Source organism: Colobus angolensis, unplaced genomic scaffold (assembly GCF_000951035.1).
Source record: "Colobus angolensis palliatus isolate OR3802 unplaced genomic scaffold, Cang.pa_1.0 Scaffold4, whole genome shotgun sequence".
NCBI classification, from domain to species: Eukaryota; Metazoa; Chordata; class Mammalia; order Primates; family Cercopithecidae; genus Colobus; species Colobus angolensis.
The window spans coordinates 2459350-2485713 of record NW_012117376.1 but is presented as its reverse complement, the minus strand read 5'-3'; the positions used below and the strand labels follow the sequence as shown (position 1 = coordinate 2485713).

The following is a 26364-nucleotide window of genomic DNA, read 5'->3' as shown; positions in this document are numbered from 1 at the left end:
GGATCACCTGAGGTCAGGAGTTCGAGACCAGCCTGGCCAACATGGTGAAACCCCCGTCCCTACTAAAAACACCAAAATTAGCTGGGCGTGGTGCTAGGTGCCTGTAATCCCAGCTACTTGGGAGGCTGAGGCAGGAGAATGGCTTGAACCTGGGAGGCGGAGATTGCAGTAAGCCAAGATCACGCCACTGCACTCCAGCCTAGGCGACAGAGCAAGACTCCGTCTCAAAAAGCAAAAAAAAAAGGCCCGGCGCGGTGGCTCACGCCCATAATCCCAACACTTTGGGAGGCTGAGGTGGGTGGATTGCCTGAGGTCAGGAGTTCAAGACCATCCTGGCCAACATGGTGAAACACCATCTCTGTTAAAAATACAAAAATTAGCCAGGTGTGGTGGCGGGTGCCTGTAATTCCAGCTACTTGAGAGGCTGAGGCAGGTGAATCGCTAGAACCCCAGGAGGTGGAGGTTGCAGAGAGCCGAGATCATCCACTGCTCTCCAGCTCTGAGCGACAAAGCATGACCCTGTCTCAAAAAAAAAAAAAAAAAAGGTAATAAGAAGAAGAAAAAAGAAAAAGGGTCAGCTGTGCAAAGATCCGGAGGCAGGGAGAAAATTCCAAGCAGAGGGCTGGCAGATGCAAGGCCCATAAGATGAAACAAGCTTGCATGACACATGACAGCCGGATAGAAAGGCCAGATGGGGAGTAATAGGTGGGTAAAGAGCAGGAATGGGTTAGGCAGGGCCAGATCAAGTAGGTGGGAATAATGAATGGATTTTACGGAGGTAGGATGGAAGCCTGGAGACCAGTTGTTGCAATCCAGATGAAAGATGGTGGTGGCTTGGCTAAGGGTAGGGAAGTGAGGCTTAGGAATGATAGCTGGGGAGAGGAAGGAGGAGAACGAGGTTCTTGCTTAGAGGCATGATGAGTCCAACTGTGGAGACTGACTGGCTCCAGAACTAGGCTGTGTGGCATCCAGATCTCATCCATGGCAGGTCCTACAGTTGTGCTGGTCTCTCCCATCCAGCTGAGGCTCTTCTTTCTTTCTCAGGTATGGCTCCCATGGTGCATTTTACCGCTATAAGAACAGCATGGGGAAGAGCCTCCCACTCTTTTATATCTACGACTCATACCTGACGTCCCCTGAGGCCTGGGCCCACCTCCTGACACCAAACGGGCCCCATTCGATCCGCAACACGCCCTATGATGGGGTCTTCATAGCGCTGCTGGTGGAGGAGGGTCACACCCACGACATCCTGGCCGCCGGATTTGATGGCATGTACACCTACTTTGCCTCCAATGGTTTCTCCTTTGGTTCTTCCCATCAGAACTGGAAAGCTGTGAAGAACTTTTGTGATGCCAACAACCTCATGTTCATCCCCAGTGTGGGGCCTGGCTACATAGACACCAGCATTCGGCCCTGGAACAACCACAATACGCGCAACAGGGTCAATGGCAAGTACTATGAGACGGCCCTGCAGGCGGCCCTGACGGTGAGGCCCGAGATCGTCTCCATCACCTCCTTCAATGAGTGGCACGAGGGCACCCAGATTGAGAAGGCCATTCCCAAGAAGACACCCACCCGCCTGTATTTGGACTACCTGCCTCACCAGCCCAGCCTGTACCTGGAGCTGACCCGCCGCTGGGCAGAGCACTTCATCAAAGAGAAGGAGCAGTGGCTCATGTGAGGGGCCTGTAAACAGGGGCGTGAGGTGCCGATGTCCTTGCCTTGCTGGAAGATGTCACCACGTGGGGTTCAGCTGAGGTTGTAGGCACTCACTCATTCCCAGGTCAGCGGTCAGCAGCTAGGTGCTTCTGGGTGGGCTGTCAGGCCTGGGCCTGTGCAGCACAGAGACCATTCCTCAGGCGAGTGGTGCTGGGGTGCTCTGCGGTGATGGGAATGGCAGAGGCTGGCAGGTGACTGAACTTAGCCCAGGGCAGCTCCACATCCTGGGAAGTTTCATGTAATCCCTTCTAATTTTGAACTCTGCAGCAGGCCGGTGCTGTGTAGTGGCCACCCACTCACCACCTTTGGAAGGGTGTCAGGGTCTGGGCTCGCAAGCACCCTGCTCCCTTCTGCCAGTCTGTGTCCTCTCCTCAGGCCTCCTTCTCACATCATCTGTCTTCTCTAAGTTAGGGAACCATATTTGAGACTTTCAAAAAGGAAACTTCTAAGTTTAAGCTCCTCCCAGTAGATTCCTGAACCCAATTATCAGGAAATCATCCTGAGCACTCACAGGTTCATGTAACACTCACTCATCAAGCACCTTCCTATGTGCTAGGTGCTGGGGAAAACTTGACCAAGGAAGAGTTCCTGTCCTGAAGCTTCCAGGACCCAGCTTTCCTTATCTGGTGTGGCCTTGTAGCTAGTGCCTGGGCACAGTTGTTTTTCTTTTTGCAGTTTTACCTAGTGCTGGGAATTCAGTTCTTTCTCCTCTAAAAAAATACCTCTGTGCTCCAGAGCCTCATTTTTCCCAGATGCATATTTAGCTCCAGGGAGAGGACTAGGAGGAAACGCCCCTCCCTTTAGCTGCCTGAACTGACTGAGGCCCACTCACTAGAGCCATGTTCAGTGCTACTGTGATTTGTAGTAATTAAATATGAACTGGTATTCTCAAGTAAGCATTCCTTTTGCTCTCTTTAAGACCTCACAAATTCTGACCTTAGAGTCTGTGAGAAACTGACATACGAGTTGGGCTGGCTATGGCTTTACCACAAGTAGGTTTGCTTAAGAAATTACTAACAAGGCCGGGCACGGTGGCTCATGCCTGTAATCCCAGCACTTTGGGAGGCCGAGGAGGGTGGATCACCTGAGGTCAGGAGTTCGAGACCAGCCTGGCCAACATGGTGAAACCCCCGTCCCTACTAAAAACACCAAAATTAGCTGGGCGTGGTGCTAGGTGCCTGTAATCCCAGCTACTTGGGAGACTGAGGTAGGAGAATTGCTTGAACCTGGGAGGCGGAGGGTGCAGTGAGCCAATGTGGCACCACTGGACTCCAGCCTGGGCAAGAGCAGGACTGTCTCAAAAAAAAAAAAACAAAAAAAGGAAAACAAATTACTAAACAAGATTTCTAGAGGGAATTAACAAACCAGTGCTTATTTACAAATAAACAAATATGCTAATTGCAGGCACCCCGATTAAAGTAGGCCCCTCCCTGTTAACACCTCACAAGATTCTTAGGATATACTTGAAAACAGGTGCACTGGAAACTTGGCCGGGCGCGGTGGCTCAAGCCTGTAATCCCAGCACTTTGGGAGGCCGAGACGGGTGGATCACGAGGTCCGCGAGGTCCGGAGATCGAGACCATCCTGGCTAACACAGTGAAACCCCGTCTCTACTAAAAAAAAAAATACAAAAAACTAGCCGGGCGAGGTGGCGGGCGCCTGTAGTCCCAGCTACTCGGGAGGCTGAGGCAGGAGAATGGCGTAAACCCGGGAGGCGGAGCTTGCAGTGAGCTGAGATCCGGCCACTGTACTCCAGCCTGGGCGACAGAGCCAGACACCGTCTCAAAAAAAAAATAAAAAATAAAATAAAAAAAAGAAAACAGGTGCATTGGAAACCACTGTACTGAGAAGTTTATGGGCTCAAGACTGAATCGGAAGCAACGCGTGGTCGCTCAGGCCTGTAATCCCAGCACTCTGGGAGGCTGAGGTGGAAGGATCAGTTGAGTCCAGGAGTTCGAGACCAGCCTGGGCAACCCAGTGAGACGTGTCTTTAAAAAAATTAACAATGGGCCGAGTGCCTTGGCTCACACCTGTAATCCCAGCACTTTGGGTGGCCAAGGCGGGTGGATCACTTGAGGCCGAGAGTTCAAGAACAGCCTGACCAACATGGCAAAACTCCATCTCTACTAAAAATACCAAAAAAATTAGTAGGGTATGGTGGTACACACCTGTAGTCCCAGCTACTCAGGAGGCTGAGGTGTGAGAATCACTTGAATGTGGGAGGCAGAGGTTGCAGCAAGCCAAGATTGTGCCACTGCACTCCAGCCTGGGCAACAGGGATTCTGTCTCAAAAAAAAAAAAAAAGACTGAATCGGAATTTTGGGAACTAGGGTGCAAGAGAGAAGGGGAGGAAGGAGGAAATAGACCCCAGTGGTCACCTCAAGGACACCCAGCCCCAGTTAGGTAACTGATATTAAACTCCATGGGAGAGATGAGCAGGCCTCGCCACCTGGTTTGGGGCTTAGCTGGGGAAACCAAGACAGGCAGGGACAGTTGAAAGGGTTGGATGCTGACATATAGTAATTTGCAGAGGGTAGCAACACAGGCTTCATTTCACACACGCACAATTTGAAAAATACTAAACATAGCAAGGCCAGGGGGCAGGGGCAGCCATTCTCACACATTGCTAATGGCAGTGTAACTTGACTCAGTTCTTTTGAAGGCTAATCCATATTGAGAGCCATAAATACTTTATACACTTTGGCCTAATCTCCTACCCTAAGGAAATAATTCAAAAGAAGAATAAACCATTTACAAATATGTTTAATAGCAGCATTTCTTTAAAGAAAAACAAAGTTCAAATGCCCAACAGTAATTATGTTTAACACTTGGTACACATATAAATAGACAAAAGGCTGCAGAGAACACTGGATTTAAATAAGGCTATTATGGGTATAGTTAACTATAATTTACGAATAAATAAGGAAAAAGTCCCTGGCTGAAAAGGATAGTGGTTTATTTTCCAGTATTCTTCAATTTGGACTGAACCCTTGCCAACTGAGCAGACATCCCACTATTACACCAAAAAGACTGCTCTCCCTGCCAGTAATCACAATACATGACGCCACTAGGCCCAGTGGCTCAGAGGGAAGAGTGGTCTGCGGCCACTTCAATCTTTATCCAAACCTGGTTCTAGCTTCAGGAGCCCAACCCATGCCTTTGGTCACCTGAGACTTTTTATTTATTAATTTTTATGAGACGGAGTATTGCTATGTTGCCCAGGCTGATTCTGAACTCCTGGGCTCAAGCAGTTCTCCTGCCTGGGCCTCCCAGAATGTTGGGATTACAGGCATGAGCCACCACACGCAGCCACCTGAGACTTCTTAAACAGCACCAGCACTTCTAGCTGGTTTGAACCTTAAATGCCACCACCCACCAGAGAAAAGGCTCTCACTAGATTCTAAATCTGTTATTTAAATTACTTTTCAACTGAAAAACAAAACAGACAGAAGAAACTTATTAGAATAAGGCCACCTAGGCCGGGCGCGGTGGCTCAAGCCTGTAATCCCAGCACTTTGGGAGGCCAAGGCGGGCAGATCACGAAGTCAGGAGATCGAGACTATCCTGGCTAACACGGCGAAACCCCGTCTCTACTAAAAAATACAAAAAAAACTAGCTGGGCGAGGTGGCGGGAACCTGTAGTCCCAGCTACTCGGGAGGCTGAGGCAGGAGAATGATGTAAACCCGGGAGGCGGAGCTTGCGGTGAGCTGAGATCCGGCCACTGCACTCCAGCCTGGGTAACAGAGCGAGACTCCTTCTCAAAAAAAACAAAAAAACAAAAGAATAAGGCCACCTAGGAATGTTCTTAACTTTTCCATTCAGCTTTTGGCTGATATATGAAACTACAAATCAATACATCCTGTCCCGAGCTGTAAACCAGCAGCTCCCAGGGCTTGGTCTACAGTGCTCAGAAAGACACATTGCCTTAACAGTCAGGCTAGTGCCCTAGCTCCAGTGGCCTCTGCAAATGAGGCCTTGCCAGTCATCAGTGGACAGACACATAGTATCCAGCACCAGGCCTTGGGCCTTCCTGCTTCCCAGAGTTTCACAGGTAGGACGCATGTGAGGGAAGTAGGCCATACTTCTGTTGGAGGATGGCTGTAGTACTTTCCAGGGCACTGAGGAGGAAACAGGACAGTTACCAGTCTGACTTCTCAAAGTCCCAAGCCCACCAGAAGCTGGTGAGCAGGGACATTGAATCCGTGATGAAACCTTTGGAATCCTAAGAAAGCCAGCAAACTTAATCCCACTCCAACTACCACTTCTCCAAACCTGGCCCGCACTCCCTCAGGGCAAGATAGGAGACACCATCTTTATCTTGTCAAAGCTTTTTTGCATCTCTCCAACCTCCCTCAAATTATTTCCCCACGCCACAGGAATGAGACTTACCAGCCTGGACGAATGATGCCAAACTTTCCGGGCACAGACAAATCAACCACAGTTGAGCCGAGGCGACACTCGGGGCTCTGGCCACCCCCAATTTGTCCCCCATCAATGACCAAGGACAACTGAGGCCAGAGATCCTGGAACTCCTGAGAAGAGGGAGAAGGAGGAGCATGGACACTATCCCTGGTGTATGCAATAATGTCAAACTGCACGCAGTCATCAAAGGCCATATAGTCTTAAAACAGAAGGCACCTTCCTCCAAGCAGAGAAAGGAGCTTCATTTAGTTAAGGCCAACTGTGCCAAGGACACTGCATTCTATGAGGTTTGGAGCCCCCCTGGGTTAGCACCCCAAGTAACACCTATCTAGGGCTTAAAGAAATCTTGCTATGGCAAAAGGAAATTTCATACATTGCTTCAGTTAGGAAATGTAAGTACAACAAATGGAGTTCTGGGCACAGATACAGGCTCTAACTCTGGACTTTCCATCGTTATCTCTGTGTGACTGCATGCAAGTTACTCTATCCAGGCCTACAAGACAAGTGGGCTGGACTAGATAATCCTGTGTCTTCATTTGTTCTAATCTATGTAGCCAAGACAGGATTAGGATGATCTTTTCTTTGCCCTGGCTTGGGGCAGAGATAGGAACAGGGTCAAGAGTCAAAAACCAGGTAAAAAGGCTGGGCATGGTGGCTCACACCTGTAATCCCAGCATTTTGAGAGGCTGGATCTCCTGAGGCCAGGAGTTTGAGACCAGCCTGACCAATACGATGAAACCCCGTCTCTACTAAAAATACAAAAATTAGCCGGGTGTGGTGGCATGCGCCTGTAATCCCAGCTACTCACTCAGGAGGCTGAGGCAGAACTGTTTGAATCTGGGAGGTGAAGGTTGCAGTGAGCCGAGATGGTGCCATTGCATGCCAGCCTGGGCAACAGAGTGAGACTGTCTCAAACAAAACAAAACAAAACAAAAAAACTAGGTAAAAATCTGGTCACTTAATGACTGTGTGACCTGGAACAAGTGATTCCAGCTCCTTCTAGCTCTAGAACTGTGCTCCTGGATCTCACTGCAACTCTGATCAGGGTATGAAGAATAGAACATGGTAGATTCTGCATGCCACCAGCACTCAGTCTTTGGGCTATGAGAAGGATACTCCCCTAGAACAGTGGACTGAATTGTTAACTGAGCAAGAGCTTCCCCAACCCTTCCAATGAAGACCCTGCAATAGCAGTTAGGCCTGGGAATTTGGGACAGGAAATCATAAATACCAGTTACTGTGTTGGATAGATCAAATGATTGCTGCCAAGGTAAAAACCTCCCCTCTGTGCCACATCCCGATTCTTGCTCCTGGGGTACAGCCACCAGGACCAAGTCAAACCTGCACTCTGAGAATGGAAAGGGATGCTGAACTCTCACTTTCCAAGAACCCTGAGCCCCACTCTAGGTCTGGGCATGGAAAACCCCATCAAATGGAGTTCTGGGCAGAGATATGAGCTCCAACTCTGGACTTTCCATCGTATCTCTGTGTGACTGCACGCAAGTTACTCTATCCAGGCATATTAGCTGGATGTAATAAGCCCAAGGAAGCCCAAGGCCTGATGCTGGATACTATGTGTGATACTATGTGTCTGGCCCAGAGTCTGGGGACACAATGTAGCTTATAACTACATTTTACATCTTGGTAATAAGAAAAAGAACTGAACTTTCTATGTGTCCTCCTTTGTTCTAATCTATGTAGCCAAGAAAGGATTAGGATGATCCTTTCTTTGATCTGATTTGTGGCAGAGATAAGAGAACAGGGGCAAGAGTCAAAAATTGGGTAAAATTCTGAGTCAGTCACTTAATGGCTATGTGACCTGGAAAAAGTGATTTAACTTTTTGGAAGCTAAACTTCACCTTTTTTTTTTTTTTTTTTTTTTAAGAGACAGAGTCTTTCTCTAGAGCCCTGGCTGGAGTACAGTGGCACAATCTCAGTTCACTGTAACCTCCACCTCCCAGGTTCAAGTGATTCTCCTGCTCAGCCTCCCGAGTAGCTGGACTACAGGCATGTGCCACCATGTCTGGCTAATTTTTGTATTTTTTATTAGAGGTGGACTTTTGTCATGTTGGCCAGGCTGGTCTCGAACTCCTGACCTAAGGTGATCCGCCTGCCTGGGCCTCCCAAAGTTCTGGGGTCACAGGCATAAGCCACTGCCCTTGGCTGCCTTCATCATTCTTTACAGCACTGTCGTGAAGATTTACAGCCTAACTGTATTCTCCAAAAACTGTTATCTCCAGAAAAACAAGAAGACATTGTTCTTATCATAATCTTTCCTATTATTATAAAGATGGTAAGAAAAACACACCAATTCTCCCCTGGCTTTTCAGACTTTGAGATAAAATCAAATTCCTTTAATTTATATTGCCCCCCACCACCTCCCTACCAGCTGGGAAACCTTCCCACTGCTGGCCTAAGGACTCTCACGCCTGGCAATCCCAGTGCACTATCAATGCCACTGATTCACAGGAAACAGTGTTTGGGCTGGTGCCATTTCCAGGGGAAGGACTGGGTAAACTCACCTCGACATTCAGAGAACTGGCCTGGGAGCTGAGGTTGGCGCTAGTGAGAGCAAGCGGACCCTCAAACATCTGAGCCAAGTCTTGCATAAAGGCATGATCAGGAATCCGAATGCCTACAAGCTATAAGGCAAGGGGAAGGGGATCATGAGAAAGGTTGGAAGGGGTAGAGGGTAAGTCTGATCTGGATCCTAGTGAAAGCCAAGTGGCCTGGAGTCTGGAGACACAAGAGAAAACTTGACTCACAGGCGTAAAAGGGTTTAGGTCCTTGTTGAGTTCCTCCGAGCGTTCCATCACCAGGGTCACTGGTCCTGGCAGTAGGTCTTTCAGGAGCTCCTCGGGTACTCTCACACGGCAGTATCTGGGAAACACAGGAGCATAAATCCATTCAAAATGAAGGACCACTGGTGGTCCTTTCCTAGACTCTAGGCACACGTAGGAAAGGAATCCTTCAAGTTTACAGTGGGAGCCGCCTGTCTCCCTGTTTCACTTCCCTAAGAGCTTGAGCAGAAAGCAGGGCTCCAGAGGGGCACCCCTGGCTTGGCGCCTATGTGCCTCTGGTCTGAGGTACTACAACAGCAGCACCGCTGTGCTACCGTGATAGTGGGATCAAGCTCCACGTTTTATTTTCTTCAAGGCATTCGCTATTAAATTAAGCTACTGTGTTTCTTTCCTTTTTTCCTGGGGGCCTCCCCGATTAGTACAAATGCGCCAAGGGAACAGGGCCCCTGCCTTTCTCGTGTGTTGCTGCCTCTCAGCAGCATGTAGTTCAGGGCCTGGGGCACGTTAAGTCCTCGGTACACACTTCCAGTTCCGGATTCCTTGGTAAGCCTGGACAAGCCCCTCCCGCTCTCTGCGCCTCAGTCTCCCAAGCCTGTCACCGGAAACCCCTCCCGCGGTGACGCCCCCAGCGGGGCCGGGTCGGGGCGGCCTCACCTGTAGACGTCGGCCACGCGGCCGAGGCATACGGCCAGAGGCTTGGCCTCGCTGCGGCCCTTGAGGCGGTAAACAGCGCGCAGAGCCGCCGAGCAGCTCGCCGCGCAGGCCAGACCGTATAGCGTATCGGTGGGGACGGCCACCACGGCGCCGGCGCGCAGCTCGGCCACGGCGGCCCGCAGCGCCTCGGTCCAGCCGGCCCGCTCCGGGCTCGCGGCCTGCACGGCCCCGCTCCCCGGGAGCCGCAACAGCCGGGCCCCGGGGGCCGCCGGAGCGGGGCTCGGCGGGCGGAAGAGGCGGCCGCTCCGGGAGCCAGCGGACACCTCGCTCAACCCCACGCTGGCAGCCACCGCGGCCCTCATCCCCCTGCACCGACGCGCCGGAGACATCCGCCCAGGCCCGCTTCCGGGAGGAAGTGACGCTCCCAGCCAGCTTCCGGTCCGGGAGACTCGGCCCCACCTCTGCGCCGGGCAGCTTAAAGGGACCACGACCCCCAAGAGGATTGAAGGAGACCGGTGGGGACGGGGCGGGGCCCAGCCTGCGGAGCCATAACACAGCGCTGGGGAGGGGGGCGGCCAAAAGGGGGGCGGTGGTCGGGCCGCGCAAGCGGAGATGGAATGGGGCCCGGGCTCAGACTGGTCACGGGGGTGAGAGGGGGCCCGTCGGGGCGGGGGGAAGGGACCCGGTCCCGCGCAAGCGCCGGCCCTGACCGTCTGTCTCTTGCTCGGGCAGGGAGGCTGCCGGCGTGGACCGCGGGAAGGCGGGGCTGGGGCTCGGCGGGAGGCCATCCCCGCAGGCGCCCCGGGAGGAGCGCGCCCAGCAGCTGCTGGACGCGGTGGAGCAGCGGCAGCGGCAGCTCCTGGACACCATCGCAGCCTGCGAGGAGATGTTACGGCAGCTGGGCCGCCGGCGCCCGGAGCCGGCTGGTGGCGGGGTTAGTGCCCACCCTGGGCTGGGCCGGGGTGGGGTGGGGTCTGCCCACTGGCTAGGCTGGCCAAGCCCTAGCTTACCCTGGAGGGGAGAAGTATCTCTCCACCGCTTTATCCTTAACCTCCGTTGATCTGGTGAGAGGTTTCGAAAAAGTTAATACTATCCAAATGCCAAATGGCCATATCCTTGTGGGGCCTAATCCAAGGCCTTTCCTCCCAGCCTCACTTTTTTCCTTTCTGTTCCAACTAGAACGTCTCAGCCAAACCCGGAGCGCCCCCGCAGCCGGCTGTCTCCACCAGAGGCGGCTTTCCAAAGGATGCTGGCGATGGAGCTGCGGAGCCCTGACCATCCCCGAGCCGGATGCCCTGACTTCTCTCCCTCCCCAGGGCTGGTGGCTGGACTCTGAACAACTCCCTTCAGTAAAGGGGCCAGTCTTCACTGGCAGTGGCTGGTACTTGGCTGGCTCTCAGCCTGGAATGGCAGCTCTGCTAGCAGCTGGGTTCACTCCCACTTCATCCTGGCTGAAAGCAGTGCTGTGCTTTGAAATGTAGCCAATGAATACCCAGTCTGATTACCCAGATTTGGGCAGACCAGCAGTGCTCGCCAGAGTGGTCTGGCCTGCTATGGGGGATCCAGGTGATGTTACATGTCCATTTCATGCTTTGGGGGCTTTTAGCCCCACAAAACACCTTCAGCAGAGCCTTGATTAAAAGGAAACCTGCAGACTCTCCTGGTGACCGACGTTTCCTTTCTGTCCCCTCTCCAAGACTGATGGCTGGGAAGGGGGGAATGGTGGAAAAATGTCAACTATAGGCAGGGTTGGGAAGAAATGCCACAGATACTACCAGATTTAAATAAGCATTTAATTAGGATTTCATTAGTATTTAATATTGCTTTTTCAATTCCAAAAAGTTAAATTTTCACTTCTTAGCAGATATTTTAAAGTACAATATTAAGTTTATACAAAATGAGCAATTAAGCAAACACCATTATTTCACATTCTTCAAAAATACAAATTCGTATTTATTCTTTTTTGGGTTTGGAGGTTTCTTCCTTTGGAAGTACTGAACCTGTAACGTTTTCATACCGCTCAGTGGAAGTCCGTTGTTCCCATGTTTCACACTTACTTTTACATAATTCAAATAAAACTATTTGGGACTTTAAAAGTTGTCACCAAGACCCCGGCCAATGATTAGTGTATGTCAAAAAAAAGAGGGCTCTTGGGGGCTCTTGCCTTTCCTGGCTAGAAGATCTGAGCCAGAGATTCAGCAACAATCTGTTTCCAGCCACCTTCCCCAAACGGACTAGGAAGAGTTCACAGGAAAAGGGAACAGACACTTTGAACTCTGACCCCCACCCTCACATTCTCCAAAACACAACTAAGGATGTAGACTGTTGAGTCAAACAGCCCTTGGGAGGCCTGAGAACACAGCAGGAAAAGGGCAAGAGAAGCCTCTGACTTGGCACACTACGAGGATAACAAGGATATTGCAAAAAACACCCCTGGGTTTTGGTGCAAAAAGGTTTTATGAAAAATTTTCCCATAAGAAAAAGTAGAAACTGCATTGAGCTGAGAAAGGGACACTACGTTATCGCCCAATTTTGGCCCAACAGGCACACCACCAAAAGGGCAGTGTGTGGTTCTGAACCTCAATTCCAGTAGAAAAGCTTGTACTATGTACACATTGACATAAAGATCCAGTTTAATTTGCATTTTTCAGTGCAGACTGAGAAGCCCTCTCTTGAACAGGAGTAACAGTGAGAAATGCCCAGTGGTCGTTGGCTTCCCCTAAGGGCATCAGAAGAAATACAGGACCCCTTCCCTCTCTCCCTAAAAAAACATGCAAGAGGAAACAGGCTAATATGGCTAACCAATCAGAAATATGCTCCAGTTTTGTTGCCTCCACCCTGAAATATTAAGGAACAGATAATTTCTGATCTATGTCCCAGCAGAACTATTTGCATATTAGATCTATGAAAATCTGCTTTGGCTGAATTATATTTTAAAACTTGTCTATTCTATAGCCTGAGAATTGAAGATAAAATGGGGGAGGTGGAGTAAAGAGTGGCTGAAGTATATTTTAAAACTCGTATATTCTATAGCCTGAGAATTGAAGATAAAATCGGGGAGGTGGAGTAAAGGAAGAAAGTTGATAATGATTCATGGGATTTAATGTTTGTTTATAGGATTTAATGAAGGCTGGAGGCCTTTTTGCTTAAGGAACCAACACAGGTAGTATGGGGACCAGTATGGAAATGGCTCATGTTGCCCCCTGCCACCCATGCCTCCCCAAACATATTTCTGATTGGTGGTGTAAGACAATTATAAACTCTTGAGAAATACTGTTGCAGTTCCACAAATCAATGGTTTCAATGACTCTGGAAAAGTCTTTAAGGACAATGGATGTGATTACAAATATAAAAGTCTAGAAGGTGCCAGGTTTCTACCTAGGAACAATCTGTTCCTTCCTTTCAGGCATCATTTTGTAATGGTGAAGAGGGAAAAGATGGCGAGAGACCAAGAAGTGATGAAAAAGGGCCTCAACAGTCAGCAGAAAACAGGACCCACAGCAGTTCTTCAGAGAGCCTGAGGGGGCGCCCTGGGGCACACAGGGAAGGCTTGCATAGATTGAGCGGTTGCTGAGAATGCATAATAGTGTTTCCCTATGGACAGCCTCATAGTACAGGGCTGATTGAGCGGAAAAACGCGGCCAGGTCAGGGCCACACGGGACAACGACCATCAAGCTACACATATTGCACCAAGGTAAGTGCTTTTCTTTTCACACCTCAATTTAACTTTTTATTCTGAGCAAAAAATAAACTTTGTGGAAAGTATATATATGTATATATACACACAAAAGAAATTGCAGCAATCGGGTTAAAGATAAAATAACCTAAAGTGCTTTTTTATTTTATTATTTCTTTAATATACCAATATGAGGTTCTGCAAACTTGTCCCTCTGGACACATTCAGCATTATACAAAGTCTCTCAGGAAAACCCACCCACCCTCCAATATCCCCATCAGTCCACAGCCTTGACCCTGAAAATAAAACTCTCTGATCTACCACCTATCCCAGAGGTGAAGAAGAGAAGCCCCTTGCCTTTTACTCAGAGAGATCTTCACATCTTAAGGCCCTTCCTGGGCTTTGTACCATGATCTCCTTCTAAACGGAGGTGGAATTCAATAAATGACACCACTTCGGTCACCACACTAGTGGTGCTCCCATGAGACTGGCCAGACCCTGCCAGGAAAGACTGGGCCACTTTCCCTCAATGCCCAACCTACCTGCCTGGGAAGGGCCAAGTTCACTAAGGCAGTTTGGTGGTGCCAGTCAGTTTCCTTACCACCTCCTAAGTCCATGAACCCCAATCCCTGGTGCTAAGCACCCTTTGAAGCGGTTGTCTAATTGGAGATGTTAGTAGGAACCAGAAGAAAATGTACAGGGTGAAAATGGTTAAGTTTACTATGGGAGAGGAAAAAGGCTTTTTACCTGCTAGAATTCTACAAATCCTCCCTAATCTCACCCTAGGTTCATTTCCCAGGTTTGGGAAACCACACTCACTATGAAGGTTCTTTCTGGCTCCAGCTTAGCTAGGGGCCCTCTCTCCTCCAAGGTCCTTGGCACTAGAGACCAGGCTTACAGAAGGGCAGGTAGGAAAAAAGAACTGGAAAAGGAGGGAAAGGAAGACTGCCTACCCTGGGAAATAAACCTGATCTTCACAACCACTCACTGGCATTTTATGCACATTCCTGATTTTTCAAAAGCTGATTGGATCTGATAGTCTTTCTTGTAATCTAAAGTCACCCTCAAAAGGCAGATACTTCAGCTTCTTCAACTGGAAAAATCTGTCAGCCTAAACAGTTTAAGATGCTGCTTCATCACCCCTGATCTTTGAGAGTGAAAAGGCCACTGACCTAGGTAGGCGCCAACATGAGCACAGTCCTGGCTAGCCAGGAAGAGTCGATATTTAAACCGTGGGTGCTTCAAATGTCCTTCCCTGGGCTCCTATTTCCCACCTCCGCTCCCAGGGGACCCAAATCCCAGGTGACCACAGGATGGGCATATGGGAAGGTCATTACTGCCCTCTGATACTAGCTTACTTTGGGGTCCCATCACTACTCCTCTCTCAGAAGTTGTAAACACCAAGGGCCCTACCTCAAAGCTTCCTGTGGGTGCGAGGCCCAGAGAGATCCAAGGATAACTCATGCTCAGCAGCTGGTTTTCCAGGAGGACTAACCCACTGTGTTAACAGGAAATTCCTCCTGCCTTATCAACTTCTGCTGAGGTCAATGGTCATCAGAAGCCACAATCCTTTTGGAGAAGGGAGTGCAGAAGGTCAAAAAGAAGTCAATTCCCTAGACCAGGCACGGTGGCTCACACCTGTAATCCCAGCACTTTGGGAGGCCGAGGCAGGCAGATCACCTGAGGTTGGGAGTTCGAGACCAGCCTGACCAACATGGAGAAACCCTGTCTCTACTAAAAATACAAAATTAGTCAGGCGTGGTGGTGCACGCCTGTAATCCCAGCTACTCGGGAGGCTGAGGCAGAATTTCTTGAACCTGGGAAGTGGAGGTTGTGGTGAGCCAAGATCGCGCCACTGCACTCCAGCCTGGGCAACAAAAGCAAAACTCCATCTCAAAAAAAAAAAAAAAAAGAAGTCAATTCTTCTGGCTAGAGTCCTGGAATGAGAAATTGGCTGCTTGTAGGTAAGACCATTTCTCCTCATGGCAGTAACAACATTCACCACCACTGCCTTCTTTGTCTGTCCCTGAACATCCTTGCTAAAGGCAGGGAGGGCCTCTGGCTCCAAGGTAAATTATCTGCCCTCAATAATGTCTTGGCTGGCCCTGAGCAATGGCTCAGAGAACAGGAGAGTGACCAATGCAGATCCCTTTACATTAGGGAATGAAAATGCAAGGCAAAATTATGGCTGCTTCCTGCCTGACACTGTCAGTTTGGAAGAGCAGCCTGGTTTGTGGAACACCACTCTTTGCTCAGGGCAGGGAAATGGCTCTTGGGAGGCAGAGGCCTATTCTGCACCTTGGGCCATGCCTGGCCTCTGAGCTTGGTGAGTTTGGTCAGCACTCATGACTATGTTAATACAGCCTGTTGAGAGAAACCTTCATGCTAGTGTGGATTGTATCTTTTATTTTAAGAGGCAATGACTTGGAGCCAAAGGCAGACAGATGGATATAATTCTATACACACACACACACAATTTTTTCCTATAACACAACTTAGTGAAACATTCCAAATGAGATAACTTATTGCAACATTTCAGGCTTTTTGGTGGAAAGGGAATTTTTTTGTTTTGCTATACCCTGAGTAGAAGATCATCGTTTTGTGATTTTTCTTTTTTTTTTTTTTTTTAAATAAATCACATGACTAAGCTGAGCAAGTCACATCCTTGTTTGCACTGTATGAGGCTGTATGCAAAATCCAGAGGGGGGCAGAGATGGAGGGGGCAACCCAAAGCCTGGCTGGAACCTGGAACCAGGACACCTGGCCTGCCAATTATATGCCACCTCATACGAATTCCCTTAAATCTACACCTTCTTCTGATAAGCAAAATGCGGCCCTTCTGCTCTGAGGAAGAAAATACCATTAAAAAGAAGGCAGACCACCAAACGGCAACTGGCCATAAGCCACAAGTTCTCTCTAGGACAAAACAGCGATGTTCCCCAAGGAAAATTCACTGCGATCTGCAAGCCCTGGCAACCAACTGAGAGAAAGAACCAAGAAGGCAAAGACAGTGATCATGTTGCTAGAACCTGCTTTGCACACGTCATCGACAGACAGCAGTCAACAAGCTGCCTAGGGCCTCTGCAGAGCCAGATCAGCCCCACAGCCTGTGAGCCAGGCCTTAAACTGCCTATTTGTGCTGAAGCGGGCTGCAGAACGACCCGTGTTATCCACCCTGAGCCGACACTAAGCACAAATGACAACACCATCTCACCTGAACCCTGTCCAACTCACAGCTGCCTCACTGGCCTTTGCCACTGCCCTCTCTGATGAAGCAAGGGTCTGGCCTTCCAAGCATATGTCAGCCTCAGATTCAAAAGACACACAGGAAGGAGCAACACCCAACACACTGAATTCTCCTGCCCAATCCACAAAGACCCCAGTGCAAGCGATGGGCAGCATCAGATTGATGGAAACCACACCCTTTCATTTAGAATTTTTATGCACACGAGTAACCTTAGTTTCCAAGTTCACATGACAACAAGCAAAAGTGACATACAGTGCAGCCAAACAGTTCACTTATAACTTAGCTTTTTTTGTTGTTTTTTGTTTTTTTCCAAAGATTAGTTCCTTAAAATGGATGCTCCTGGGATGTGAATAAAGAAAATACGTCTGAAAGGTGAGGATTTCAAACAGTAGATTTCTTCATCCTTCAAATTTCTGACCCATGATGGCAGGCATTGTACCTCATGCCTCCTGCTCACCCACTTTTTCCCGCAGGTGAGCACACACGGGCCCTTCACTTGGAGAAGCTGCTGGTGAGGCCCATCTCCTCCTCCCCCTGCAGTAGTGCTTCAATGGGAATCAGATTGGACGGGGTGTCCAGGCTCTGGAGGGACAGAAATTCTGACACATCCATGGCACTTAACGTTTCTGTCTGAGGGTCTGAAGGAGTCTCTGCTTGCCGGCTTTGCTCACAGGAGGAGGGTATGGTAGAGGATGATGACTGGGGAACAGGGGCTGAAGAGAAAGTCTGCGCCGGGAGCTGCAGGCTGGGCCCATCAGGAGCCTGAGGGCTCGGCTCTGGAGGGGGTGGGGAGGAGCAGCCCTTTCTCCTGCTGGTTGCCCGCTCCTTTGCAGAGTCCCGGCATGCACACTGACACTGACATGCCTCTTCTTGTTTGATGATGATCACAGGAACACTGAGGCCAATCTGCTGGACAGAGCTCCCTGCGAGAGAGGCAAGAGAGACTGCTCTTCAAGTAGCTGCAGAGGCAGGAGCATGAGGGACAGGGATACATGGGCTAGGTGAGAGCAGAGTGCCATGGGAACCATGGGAAGGATGGTCACACTTCGGGGTTTGTTCTGCTTTAAATTAGACCACATGCCCTCTGAGGTAAAAGAGGGACACTCCCCAGCCCAAGACAAAGTCCCCTTTCCTTAGAAAGTCACACACACAATCTAGATGCACCCTGTATTTCCAGCTTCATTTCCAGTCATTCTCCACTGCACCCTCCATGTGGATGCCTACTTTTTTCCTGACACATTCTTTACACCCCTGGGCGTGTGGGCTCTTCCTTATGCCTAAAATCCCTGGACACCACTCTTCTGGAGAACTGACACTCATCTTTCAAGACCTAGCTCACTCCCCCACTCTCTGCAGGCCTATGCAGAGGGCTAGCTTGGATGAAGCCCGTACCCAGCTTCCCAGCACACAGGCACAGTGCTGCTGTCTTCCTTCCACACCTCTCTCCTTGCGGTACAGGACCTGCTTGGTTCTGCCTGCCCAGGAGACTCTGAGCTCCTTTAGGACATCTTACTCATCTCTCTTTCTCTCGTGTGTTGTGTGAACACTTGCTCCATATTCAGCCAGGCTTTGTGTGTCCTGACAGAGCTAAGGACCAATGGGCAAGACCAGGTGCAGTGGCTCATGCCTGTATGTAATCCCTGTACTTTGGGAGGCTGAGGAGGGAGGATCTCTTGAGCCCAGGTGTTTGAGACCAGTCTGAACAATATAGTGAGACTCTGTTTCTACACATAATAAAGAAAAATTAGGCCGGGCTTGGTGGCTCATGCCTGAAATCCCAGCACTTTGGGAGGCCAAGGTGGGCAGATCACTTGAGGTCAAGAGTTCGAGACCAGCCTGGCCAACATGGTGAATCCTTGTCTCTACTAAAAATACAAAAATTAGCTGGACATGGTGGTGAGTGCCTGGAATCCCAGCTACTTGGGAGGCTGAGGCATGAGAATCACTTGAACCTGGGAGGCAGGGGTTGCAGTGAGTTGGGATTGCGCCACTGCACTCCAGCCTCCGCAACAGAACATGACTCCATCTCAAAAAGAAAAAAAAAAGAAAAAGAAAAATTAACCAGGCATGGTGGTGCATGCCTATGGTCCCAGCTACTTGGGGGGCTGAGGCAAGAGAACTGCCTGAGCCCAGAAGGTCCAGGCTGCAGTGAGCTGTGATCGTGCCACCACACTGTGGCCTGGGTGACAGCGAGACCTTGTCTCAAAAACAAAACAAAACAAAGGCCAATGAGCAGGAGAACAGGGTGGGAAGTGGGAGGCCTGACAATTAGTGCTTTGGTTCCACCATAAATTCACTTATAACCTTGGGGGAGTCATTTAATTTTTCTGGGTCCCAGTGTCTTAATCGATAAAATAAAGAATTTGAATAAAAGGAAATTTCAGCTCTCTATGTGTCGCTGACCCAGATGCTATTTCTTCATTACTGTAATTAGAAGAGTCCAGTGAATTAACAACTGCCCTCTTTAGCATTAACTGTGATTCAAAAATTTTTTTCTGGCTACATTTTAAAGCTGTATCTGAAAGAGAAAGAACTGTTACTAAAGAATGTTAAACACAGTATTTTGGCCAGAAGTATACTAACTTTTAATAGTTGTGAGAATATGAAATACTCTAGCCAACAATACAATGTGAAGAATTTAACTGAGGCTGTTTAAAGATTTTTAAAGTTTTAGAAACTAGGACAAAGCAATAATTAGCTGTGCCTCAAGGGGCCCACAGAGTTGCCTTCTCTTAAGGCTAACATGGAATTACATACCTGGGCTACTGGCTACTGGTACTGCAGTGGTAAAAAACACCTTCTCAACTTTAGATGCTTGCTGCTGAAAAAAGAAAAAGAAATCCCATTTATAGCCACTGTAATATGGCAGATCCCCAGGGACCTGAAGCCTCCCCGATTGTAATGGTCATCCAAGAAGACAGAAAACCCTTAGTGTTCAGGGGTTTTTGTACTGAGTGTTTTGTTTGTGCTCTGACATGAGGTCACTGCACTTGTTTGACATTCAGTGCTGACAACGTAGCTAGCTTTGTACACTACTAGTTGGCTGGCTCCCAGCTGCCTAATCCAGTAGGTTCTGTATCCAAAGGCTCCTCCTCCTCCAAGGTTGCTTTTCTTAAGCAGATTGTCTTCTCAGAGGGCTCCCAGGGCTAGCTTTCCTTCAGACTCTCCACCTTCCCTGCTGCCTCCCAATACTTCTAAGGAAGCTGTAAAGTTCTTTTTTTCCCCTCAGAGATTAAATTGCATGCCAAGGACAGGCTAAGGCTTCCTCTCACAGGCAGACAGCCCTATAAAGGCCTTGTGCTATAAGGTGCACAGCATAGTTCAAGGGTGGGCCCTAGATTCGGCCACACTTGGATTCAAGTCCAAGCTCTGCCACTTATTAGTTGTTGATGTTGAGCATGTGATTTAACTTCTTAGAGTCCTGTTTCCCCACCTATAAAAACAGGAATAATAACTGCTATGGATGGAGTATCTGTCCCCTCCAAAACTCACGTTGAAAGGTAATCCCCAGTGTGGCAGTATTGAGAGGCTGGGTTTTTAAGAGGTGACTGGGTCATGAATGAATTAATTCACTCATAGATGAATGGGTTATCATGGGAGTGGGACTGGTAGCTTTATAAGAGGAGTAAGAGAAGCAGGGTGTGGTGGTACATGCCTATAGTCCCAGCTATTTGGAAGACTGAGGGAGGATCGCTTGAGCCTAGGAGTTTAAGGCCAGCCCAGCCTGGAACATAGTGAGATTCTCTCTCTTAAACAAACAAACAAAAAGGCCAGGCGTGGTGGTGGCTCACACCTGTGATCCCAGCACTTTGGGAGGCCAAGGCAGGTGGATCACAAGGTCAGGAGATCAAGACCATCCTGGCTAACACGGTGAAACCCTGTCTCTACTAAAAATATAAAAAATTAGCTGGGCGTGGTGGCGGGTGCCTGTAGTCCCAGCTACTCGGGAGGCTGAGGCAGGAGAATGGTGTGAACCTGGGAGGTGGAGGTTGCAGTGAGCCAAGATCTTGCCACTGCACTCCAGCCTGGGCAACAGTGCAAGACGCCATCTCAAAAAAAAAAAAGAAGAGGAAGAGAATCCTGAGCTAGGATGTTCAACCCCTCGCCATGTGATGCCCTGTGCTGCCTCAGGACTCTGCAGAGGGTTCCACACCAGCAGGGCAGCCCTCCAGATGTGGCCGCTCAACTTTGGACTTCTCAGCCTCCATAACTCTAAGAAACAAATGTGTTTTCTTTATAAATTACCCAGTTTGGGGTATTCTGTTATAAGCAACAGAAAATGGACTAAGACAATAACCAAAAACCTTTCAAAGGCCCCTGTGAGGATGAAATGAGATGATGCACGTAGGACACTTGGCGCATGGTGAACATTCAGTAAACATTATTATTTAAGGCCGGGCGTGGTGGCTCACACCTGTAATCCTAGCACTTTGGGAGGCCGAGGCAGGTGGATCACCTGAGGTCAGGAGTTTGAGAAAATTCATTATTTATATTATTATTAAGTAGGACTACAAACCCATGCCCAGAAAATCACCCTTATTGCTCTAGTATACTTCCTATTACATGGGCTAAAAGGTTTCTACTTTCTTGAAGTCTTATCTTGAGGCAGCTTTGTCTTTTATCTCTCTAAAAAGGAAGTTAAAAAGTGCCTCTAAGATGAGTGTGGGAGGAAAGTGAAAGCTTCTGGCTAAGTTATATAGCAGATGATACTATAAAATAATAATGGAGGCCAGGCGTGGTGGCTCACGCTTATAATCCCAGCACTTTAGGAGGCCAAGGCAGGCAAATCAGCTGAGGCCAGGAGTTGGAGACCAGCCTGGCCAACATGGCGAAACCCTGTCTCTACTAAAAATTCAAAAACTAGCCAGGCATGGTGGTGCATGCCTGTAGTCCCAGCTACTCGGGAGGCTGAGTCAGGAGAATTGCTTGAACCCAGGAGGCGGAGGTTGCAGTGAGCCAAGACTGCACCACTGCACTCCAGCCTGGGCAACAAAGCGAGACTCCGACTCAAAAAAAAAAAAAAAAAAAAAAAAGGAGAAGTGAGACCCATATTTAAATACCTGAAAAGAAAAGGGATGACTTGTTTCACTCAGCACCCCAGGACAGGGCCAGAGAAAACAATAAAAACCACATGGAGGCGGGCTGGGTCACAACACTGGAAAGCCCTTTCCAATGACTCTGGCTATCTAGAAATGGAAACAGGCTCTCTAGATCTAGAGGGGATTGGCACCCTAGTTCTGGAATTTGAGTGTTCTCCCTATTGAGCCCCAAATCGCCTTTCTAGTGTGTCTGATAGCAGCATACATCCACCTCTAGATTCTCCAACTTAGTACATCCTTTTCTCCATCTAATTCCTACCCATATCTCAAGGCTCACCTGACCTGTATGGCCACCCAACAAACCATTAGTGTCTGAACCCCTCAACGCAGTGGACAAGAGCCACCAACTCTGGGATCAATCTGCTTATGCTTAAATCCCAGCTTTGCCACTTGTGAGCTGTGGGAACTTCAGCCAGTCACCAAACCTCTCTGGACCTCTGCTCTCCATTGGGAAAATTAGACCTACCTCCTAGGATTGTTGTAATATGTTAAAATGTGCTTTGTGTGACACATAGAGCTGCAGGTATACAGAGATAGTAAAAATATCAATGATTGCTAGGGGAGGGGGAAGACGTAGAAGGGATGAATAAGTGAAGGACAAGGAATTTTTTAAAAAGTGAAACTATTCTGGATATTGTAATGGTAGATAGATGACATTATGCATTTGTCAAAACCAATAGAACTGTACAGCACAAAGAATGGACCCTAATGTAAACTATGGACTTTAGATAATAATAATGTATCAATACTGGTTCATCAGATGTAACCAATGTACCACACTGTTGCAAGATGTTAGTAATAGGGGCAAACACAAGATGATACAGAGAAAAAATAATAATAAGAGGGGAGGGAGGGCTGGGCATGATGGCTCATGCCTATGGTCCCAGCACTTTGGGAGACTGAGGCAGGCAGATCGCTTCAGTCTAGGAGTTCAAGACCAGCCTGGGCAACATGGCGAAACCCCATCTCTATAAAAAAATACAAAAAATTAGCCAGTCATGGGGGTGGGTGCCTATAGTCCCAGTTAGGAGGCTAAGGTGGGAGGATGGCTTGAGCTCGAGAGGCGGAGGTTGCAGTGAGCTGAGATACCACCACTGCACTCTAGCCTGGGTGACAGAGCCAGATCCTGCCTCAAAATATATAATAATGATAATAATAAGAGGGGAAACTGGGGATGGAGAAAAGTTTATGGAACCTCTCTGTACCATCTGTTCAATAAAGTCCAAAAAAAAGTAATCTAAAAATAATGTACATAGATAATAACTGACACGTTGCAAATCCTCAATTTTAAAAAATATGTAGCATATAAGTCCTTACACATAGTAAGGACTCAATAAATAATAGCTGTTGGTGTTTTTTAAATTATCATTATTAGTATTTAGTATTTAATCTACTGGTAATATTAACTTTCTTTTTGGCATTTTTAGCCTCTTTAACTAGAATATACATTTTTATAAAAAATAAATCATGTTTTTTTCTTTTTTCTGTATCCTCCAGATATTCAGTGTGGTATCTGGCAAATATCAGGCTTTCAAAGTTGTGAGATTGGCCACCCTGAGACAATTCTTCACCATGAAGCATTAACTGAATGATCAAGTCATTTCCCTAGTCATCAAGACCAAGCACTTCCTCAGAAAATGATTCTATGATGGGCTGTGGCAGCAGATTAGTTCTCTGACTTGGCCACTGCTATCTGGTGCCATCTGACTGGGTCACATCAGTCCCTCACATCAGTGTGACTCTGCCTTGAAGACAACCTTCTTTTTCTGGAATATTCTGGGGCCTCTGGAGTTTGCTGACTGCTTTTTTATACTAGAAGATATGATTAGATTCCAGTATCAGTAGGAATATTTGTTCGAGTGCCTCCTGCTAGATAAAGACTGTTTCTCTGCCTCCTTATTGTAGGTACTGACCACAGCATTTCCTACATTTATACCACTTGATTATGTGGAAAATGACTAAAAGGTAGTCATTGACAAGTTTCATGGTGGATATGACAGCCACTTTTCTTTTTGAAGTAAAAGCTTCTGAACACGTCACCTATGTAAACACACTTCACCCCACTGGGTATATTTATACATAATACTTACAATTTGTTCTTGGTTTTGTGGAGAACTGGTGGCACCATTTAATATCCATTGTAAGTTCTGTTCTCCCATGACTAGGCTGGACTGCAGGATAGCTGTGTTGGGAGTCGGGGTGATGGTTATTGTGGGATTATTAGTTAGGACAGAGTTGGCACCCAGGGGCAGAGTCTGGACCATGGCTGGCAGGGGCTCAGTAGTACTTTGTGGTGGGGCTGGTGCTGCCACAGCTGATGCCACTGCCGCTGCTGATGCAGAAGCCCCAGCAACAACAGAAAGTCCCGGTACGATGGGCTGCGGTGCCTGGGGGTGCGGAATAAACTCTTGATGATTAGCAGCAAACTGTGTGCTGTGGGGAACAGGCACTTCTGGAGGTTGTAAGAGAGCAGGGGGGTTGCCAAATGCAGCTTGCTGGGAGCCAGGTCCTAGGGAGGGAGCAGGCGGAGGAGCAGACGGAGCTGAGGCAGGTAGTAGAGGCTGGGGTGGCTCGGAGAGGCCAGGCTGCAGTACAAGTGGAAGAGATAAAGATGCTGAATTTCCTGTGGATGGCGGAACATCACTGACTGACTCTGCATCACCATTAAAACTTTCAATCAAGGAAGCTGGCAAGAAAAAGAAATAGAAATATATATACATATCCCAAGCCTTAGATGAGCCACAAAAACAGTCATTATGGGCTAAACAAAACACAGCTGAAGTCCACTGAACTGATCTCTTCATAGCTAGCAGGCCAGCTTTCTGTCATTTTCATTTAGTGACACCTCTGGTCAAAGTATCATGTTTCACCATCAACCTCACTTCCTAAATGTGAAGATCCAATATAGGTCTAACCATTTAAAAAAGTGTCTTAAGGCTTTTCTGGAAAAGAGACTAAACATCCTTTTTTGACATAACTAGTGAATATACTTTCCGACTAATGGGAAGTTTTACAGACAAATTTTCATCAAACACAGTATGATCGATGCATCTGAAGTTTGTGGGTTTGTGGGTCCTGTTCATTCATAAACAGTGTATCACATCAAAAGAAAGAGTTCACAAGGCTGGGCACGGTGGTTCATGCCTGTAGTCTTAGAACTTTGGGAGGCTGAGGCAGGTGGATTGCCTAAGCTCAGGAGTTTGAAAGCAGCCTGGGCAACATGAAAAATCCCATCTCCACTAAAACTAAACTAAACTGAACTAAACTAAACTAAACTAAACTAAACTCTAAACTAAACTAAACTAAAAATAAAATAAAATAAAATAAATTAAATTAAAATAAAATAAAATAAAATTAGCTGGGTGTGGTGGCACATGCCTGTGGTCCCAGCTACTCAGGAGGCTGAGCTGGGAGGATCACTTAAGCCTGGAGGTGGAGGTTGCAGTGAGCCAAGATCACACCACTGCACTCCCACCTGGTGACAAAATGAGACGCTGTCTCAAAAAAAAAAAAGCAGAAGAAAGAGCTCACAGCTCCTCCCATTTTGTTTTTTACAGCCAACAAAAGATTCTGGGAAAGGAGACTCTCTTCTTCAGGACTGAGGGAAGTAGGGGAAAAGATGGAATTAAACTGAAAGACCCAAACTTTTCTGACCCTTTATAGAAAGCTCACTTCATTTAAGCTAACTAGAATGATTCACTGTGCCTGTGACTCAGTGTGTCAGCAAGTGCTGAGATGTGAGTAGAAAGAGTCCGTGTGACAAACCTGTCTGTTGAGGATCTTCCTGAATTGTCGTATCATCTGAATTCTGGAACATTGATTCAAAGATGATTGCTGGTGAAATTGTGCTGAGGTCCTGGCCCTGGGTCTAATGGAGAAAGACAAAGATGTGAGATTGGCCATCTTGAGACAATTCTTCACCATGAGAGAACACATTCAAAGCAGCAGAACTAGAATGAAAATCTTTTCTATGCATCTTGTTTCTACCTTTTGCTATTTAAAGTAACACATATTTTCTTAAGCCTTAGACACTAAAGATTTGGGTCCTCAAATATTTTATTTTTATTTATTTATTTTTTAATAGAGACAGAATCTCACTATGTTGCCCAGGCTGGTCTTGAACTCCTGGGCTCAAGCAATCTACTCAACCTCAGACTCCTAAAATGTTAGGATTACAGGCATGAGCCACCATGCCCAGCCCCTCAAATACTTTAAAACAGGAACTGGCACACAATGACTTGCCAGTTATTTCCTGTTTTTGTAAATAAAGTTTTACTGGAACACAGGCAAACGCATTCATTTACATATTATCTGTGCAACTTTTGCTACAGTGGCAGAGTTGACTAGTTGTGACATAGACCATGTGATCGACAAAGCCTAAAATATTTACTATCTGGCTCATTATCAAAAAACCTTGCTGACTTCTGATCTAAGAGACCAAATCTTACATTAAAAAATGAGATTATAGGCCGGGTGTGGTGGCTCACGCCTGTAATCCCAGCACTTTGGGAGGCTAAGGCAGGCAGATCACCTGAGGTCAGGAGTTCGAGACCAGCCTGGCCAACATGGTAAAACCCTGTTTCTACTAAAAATACAAAAATTAGCTGGGCGTGGCAGCAGGTGCCTGTAATCCCAGCTACTTGGGAGGCTGAGGCAGGAGAATGGTGTGAACCTGGGAGGTGGAGGTTGCAGTGAGCCAAGATCTTGCCACTGCACTCCAGCCTGGGCAACAGTGCAAGACGCC

At 47.9% G+C, this 26364-nt stretch overlaps 4 protein-coding genes and 1 long non-coding RNA gene across 7 annotated transcripts in view; 2 read left to right on the top strand and 3 right to left on the bottom strand.

Annotated features, from left to right (window-relative positions):
• MANEAL (mannosidase, endo-alpha-like) overlaps positions 1–2615 on the top strand; it is a 6660-nt gene extending 4045 nt beyond the window's left edge. Inside the window, exon 3 of the mRNA XM_011955280.1 lies at positions 1045–2615. Coding sequence (XP_011810670.1) covers positions 1045–1681 — 637 coding nt within the window. The 3' untranslated portion in view covers positions 1682–2615. The remainder of the gene's footprint in view (positions 1–1044) is intronic.
• Positions 2616–4464: 1849 nt separating this feature from the next.
• YRDC (yrdC N(6)-threonylcarbamoyltransferase domain containing) lies at positions 4465–10026 on the bottom strand. The gene is made up of 6 exons (XM_011955276.1): positions 9598–10026; positions 8908–9022; positions 8665–8784; positions 6110–6252; positions 5514–5838; positions 4465–5193 (listed from the first exon to the last, which is right to left on the bottom strand). Exons 1-5 carry the CDS (start codon positions 9984–9986, stop codon positions 5766–5768), a joined length of 840 nt encoding a protein of 279 aa, XP_011810666.1. The 5' UTR covers positions 9987–10026; the 3' UTR covers positions 4465–5193; positions 5514–5765.
• Positions 9607–11257, top strand: LOC105521194 (chromosome unknown open reading frame, human C1orf122). Of its 3 annotated transcripts, none has more exons than XM_011955279.1 (3): positions 9607–10112; positions 10330–10531; positions 10777–11257. In XM_011955279.1, the coding sequence occupies exons 2-3, from the start codon at positions 10484–10486 to the stop codon at positions 10870–10872; spliced, it is 144 nt and encodes a 47-aa protein (XP_011810669.1). In that variant the 5' UTR covers positions 9607–10112; positions 10330–10483; the 3' UTR covers positions 10873–11257. The 3 variants fall into 3 exon arrangements, with proteins under 3 accessions (XP_011810669.1, XP_011810668.1, XP_011810667.1); XM_011955278.1 differs by having other exon boundaries at positions 9607–10244; XM_011955277.1 differs by having other exon boundaries at positions 10103–10244; positions 10330–10880.
• Positions 11258–11369: 112 nt separating this feature from the next.
• On the bottom strand, positions 11370–15277 carry LOC105521192. The gene is made up of 2 exons (XR_001003238.1): positions 12632–15277; positions 11370–12553 (listed from the first exon to the last, which is right to left on the bottom strand). It is a non-coding gene; the product is annotated as an uncharacterized LOC105521192 (long non-coding RNA).
• A 1421-nt stretch (positions 15278–16698) lies between these two features.
• MTF1 (metal-regulatory transcription factor 1) overlaps positions 16699–26364 on the bottom strand; it is a 27508-nt gene continuing 17842 nt past the window's right edge. Inside the window, exons 7-10 of the mRNA XM_011955650.1 lie at positions 25386–25488; positions 23711–24306; positions 19279–19342; positions 16699–17444 (exon numbers count right to left, since the gene is read on the bottom strand). Of these exons, the coding sequence (XP_011811040.1) occupies positions 17014–17444; positions 19279–19342; positions 23711–24306; positions 25386–25488 (1194 nt within the window). The 3' untranslated portion in view covers positions 16699–17013. The remainder of the gene's footprint in view (positions 17445–19278; positions 19343–23710; positions 24307–25385; positions 25489–26364) is intronic.